General features: G+C 42.6%; 1 protein-coding gene across 1 annotated transcript; it reads right to left on the bottom strand.

Annotated features, from left to right (window-relative positions):
- Window positions 1-208: 208 nt before the first annotated feature.
- LOC104497685 (PI-PLC X domain-containing protein 1-like) lies at window positions 209-4,157 on the bottom strand (the record flags this gene model as incomplete). The annotated part of the gene is made up of 3 exons (XM_010140964.1): window positions 209-501; window positions 2,089-2,272; window positions 4,132-4,157. Coding segments are annotated over 3 exons (503 nt in total), but the record flags the coding sequence as incomplete, so codon positions are not given.
- Window positions 4,158-4,375: the final 218 nt, after the last annotated feature.

Here is a 4,375-nt window from a genome sequence, read left to right as displayed (position 1 = left end):
TTACACCATACCTCTCTAGGGACTTCATCAAGGTCTGCCTGCTCTCCTTTCCATGAAAAGGCCTTGAAACCCTGATCATGTTGAAAGTGCTTTTCCAACTGAGTCTTTAAGACATCCCTGGTTTAAGTTAACTGGACCTTTATGGTGTCCAGGATGTTTAAACCAGGACACATTAAATGCAAACAAAGCCTTTTCAGCTTTTCACAAATTAAGCAGCTGAGAATGAAATGCCATTTGTTCCAGCCCCCTTACATAGGCAGCATAATGTAGGACTAATTTTTCTGTTAAGTTCTATCACATCTTTAACAAAATCATCATTTCCTATGAAGTCTCCAGCGATGATGTTAATGCATTCTTTTTGTGGTCCTGGATACTGCTGCTTTACCCAGATTTTCAAGCATGGAAGACTCTGGAATGTCAGTTTCTTCAATGATCCAAATGGGTGTAAAAGAATATACCTTAAATTTTCAGTAACATTAATGCCTGCTACAAAGAATTTTTCTGAAACAAAAATCAGAAGATGACACATCATTAAATATTGCTGTGAGGAGAACAGAAACTGCTCAGCAGTGTATTAATGCCAGATCTCGTTCCTCTGGGAATCATTAAAATACTAACTTCATACTCTTTCTGTATGGTTTCGTATCCCTAGACCTGTTTCAGTAGATGGTCTCCACTTGCTGCAACTGTATGCTGTAGTGAACAGTTACAGAACCAGGCTCAGTTATTGAACCATTCCAGTTTAGCTAAATTTAAATTACTCATTGCAGACTAAGAGTTCTCCACTAACTAGTCCGCCTTTGTAAATTATGTTTGTTTCTGCAAGGGTTGCTTCCAAAAGCCTAGCCTTCCTCCATGATGGACAGGAACATGGGGAGCACCTACACCCCAGTTTTCCTTTGGCTGGAGGGTGGGCTTTTGAAGCAGTTCTTCCCTTTGTCAACCCACGCATGCCATCACTGAGCTGCATCAGCGGTTATGAACTGTAGTTCTTTCAGCATGCTTGAGCTCCTGGTGTAGCTACAGCCTTTACACACCATTATTGTACAGGTTCTTTTTACAACAAGGCTAGGAAAAAAAAGAGACGGACCTGCTCCAGCAGGTTCAGAGGAGGGCCACAAAAAAAGACCAGAGAGCTAGAGCACCTCTGCTGTGAGGTTGGGCTGAGAGTTGGGTTTGTTCAGTAAGGAGAAGAGAAGGCTCCAGGGAGACCTTATTGCAGCCTTCCTGTACTTAAAGGGGGCCTGCAGGAAAGATGGGGAGGGACTCTTTATCAGGGAGTGTGGTGACAGGACAAGGGTAATGGTTTCAAAATGAAAAACGGTAGATTTAGATCAGATATTAGGAAGAAATTCTTCCCTGTGAGGTTGTTGAGGCACTGGACCAGGTTGCCCAGAGAAGCTGTGGATGCCCCTCCCTCGAAGTGTTCAAGGCCAGGTTAGACAGGGCTTAGAGCAACCTGGCCTAGTGGAAGGTGTCCATAGCGGTGGGAGCAAGGTTGGAACTAGATGGTTTTTCAGGTCCCCTGCAACCCAAACCATTCCATGATACTATCATCGTGAGTGCTGGAGATAAAATTCCATGTAGTCTGAATTAGCCATTAGCTGCAATTGTCACCTCCCTGCTGACATTTGTAGTCAAACGGGGGGGTGGGGATGTTGAAACTAGAGAGTCTTTAAGGTCATTTCCAACCCAAACCATTCTGTGGTCCTATAACGTATTTCCTTCATCATCAGCACTGCCTAACGCAGCAAGCACGGGGTTGAGGAAGGAGTCCCCTTCCTGAGAGATAGGCATGACAGCACTAGCTGTCCTGAGGGCTTCTTTTCCATGGGAACATGCAAGTGAGGCAGCTGCCACCATTTATATGGTCTACGCACGTACACACACTGACACGTGTAATTGCACTGCCAAAGATGAACGTTGTACTCACCCGTGGATTGGCAGAGCACTCTGTAATACGGGTGCGTCTGAAGGATGCAGTCGTGCACAAAGTGTTTGTATCCCATAAAGCTACAGTCACACAAATTCCTATTTTTTTTTTTTTTTTTACATTGCTCTTTCCCCTGAGTGACTCACTGTGCCTACCTGGACGGCCCATCCGCTTCATGCGCTCTAAATACTGGATAAGAGCACAAGTAGCCGTTTTGTTTCCCCACCAGTATGGGATTGCAGGCCACAGTTCACAGTGTTCTTCCAATTCCACATCCTCTTCGTACGAGACTATAACCTGATGGCCACGCTGCCACATGGTCCGCAGTGTCGGCACCACCTAAGTGAAAGCAAGCCCAGGTTGAAGTCAACAATACAGCAGTGTTCCCAAAGTTCAAATACTGACATATGACATCGCCTTGGGAGAGACACAATAGGAGCATGAGAACTTCAGCAGGTTCCTCCTTTCCTCAAGCAATTCAACTATGGTAAACGATCCCCATGCTGGCCCTCACACACGTACCGCTGCTGAAAATTTGTTGGGAGAGGAAGACACAGGCCATTTGGCAAAAGAAGGTAGAAGGGGTGCAAAGCCCTACACCCAGCTGTAGGAATAGAGACACAAAGAGGCAGGAATAACATTGGCAGATGCCCCGCATTGACCTACATTTGTTGCTGTAGCCAAAGAGAATCGAACTGCTGAAGACTTGTGAAGACTAAATGTAAGTCTTCAAGAGATATGTTCATTCTGATGTCTCTATGTGGAAAGTTTCTGAAATTGGAATGCTCCAGACATTCTTAATTGAGAGAGAGGAAGACTTGAATCAAAAACCTTTGCAAGCAGACAGATGGGCTCAAACGTGTCTATTAAATTTAAGCGTTTCAATATGAAAAGACATTTTCCAATCCTTAAAAGTTACCATCGGACAGAACTGAGGTCCTCTGACTAAGTTTATTTGCAAAACAAACATATTTAATGGGTATTGGTTTCTAAGGTGTTGCAGTTAAAAGCTGTGCCTGTTGCTTGTGAAAAGGAGATGGTGGCTTTTTGATGATCCAATTAACTTATTAATTAAAATAAAAGCCAAAGACAGTTGAAAATGTTTTACGTAAATCTTTGGAAGAGAGCCAAGGGTTGAATGAACATGGGAGTCCGTCTTACTTCATCCAAGAAAGAGACAGTGCAAGTCCCAATTAGGTCAGAAAATAACTGCAAAACTAAAACACCAGTTACTCAAATTACAAAAATCTGTTTGGCAGAAGCCTTTACTTCACACCAGCTGCTTTTCTAAAGCTGGAACCTCATAAAAAAAAATTTTAAAAAGGGATAAGAGCCAAAGGAAAAAATCTACCCGAAATGTGTACATAGCACAGGTGCTTATTTTGCAAACAAAGCAGAAACAAAACTGTAGGTGTCTAACAAGGGATTTTTAAACCCTAGTAATCCAGATCAAAGAAAGACTCCTTGAACAGTTAAGGCAATTTAAATTTTAAAAGCAATGTAATGTTGTCACGCTGTGGCCTGTGCCAGTATTGCACACAGGCCTCTACTTAGCAGTTGCTTCTTAAGTACTTTGACGCTTACTTTTGTACAAGGACAGAGTTGCAGTTGTGAAAGACAGTAGATACCAGATTATTTTAGAGTAAGTAAGTGATCAAGCATTGAGGTGTTAAACCTGAGTCTGTGATCCTGAAAAACCCCACAGCTATATAACCTGCAATGGTATCACTTGCAAAAACAGTGAGATCTGTTGTGCTGGTCACAGACCTCAGAGAAATAAAGTCTTCCTGCCTGAGGGAAATACTTGGCTTCTCTCTTCTCCAGTGTCCTTCCTCCCTTCCCCTGGACACAACTCTGAAAACCTTTCTTCAGTCAGGTGATCTCAAACCATTCGTTTATGACCTTCATTCCACAAACTACCAGCAGCAGCAGCTTGCCCCTTGCAGCAATTAATAACTTCTTTTCTTTTTAAGAGTTGGCCATGTGTCTGAAAGCAAACTGGACCACCTTCTACAGGATTGCTCTGCCCATCCATGACTTAGACACTCGAGTTATTATAGGAAACAAACAATAAAACAGTGTCACTCAAGTCTTCAGTTGTTCAGCTGAGGCCTGAATATTCAGAATCCCCTAGTTTTGCTGAGAATTGTTCTATTTTAACTCTGCTGTACGCAATGCTTTGAAATGGTAATACTCACCGTTACTGACACACCAGCTTCAAAGGCTGCAATCGAATTACAAACAGGGTCATCATTATCCTGTACCCCTCACATCTCCAGAGAAAATCCTCTGTTCCTCTGCATCTTTGAAATGTTAATTGTTTAACTACTAAAAACTCCCACACCTTGTAAAAAAGGGGAAGTTAAAAATCTCAACTTCTAAAATTTAGCAATCAAATAATTTCTGATTATTTAAATTCAAGCTTTTCTGTAGGCTTGGGTG

This window comes from Buceros rhinoceros, unplaced genomic scaffold, assembly GCF_000710305.1.
Source record: "Buceros rhinoceros silvestris isolate BGI_N320 unplaced genomic scaffold, ASM71030v1 scaffold4928, whole genome shotgun sequence".
NCBI lineage: Eukaryota > Metazoa > Chordata > Aves > Bucerotiformes > Bucerotidae > Buceros > Buceros rhinoceros.
The sequence above is the reverse complement of the archived record's forward strand: the minus strand, read 5'-3'. Positions and strand labels throughout refer to the sequence as shown.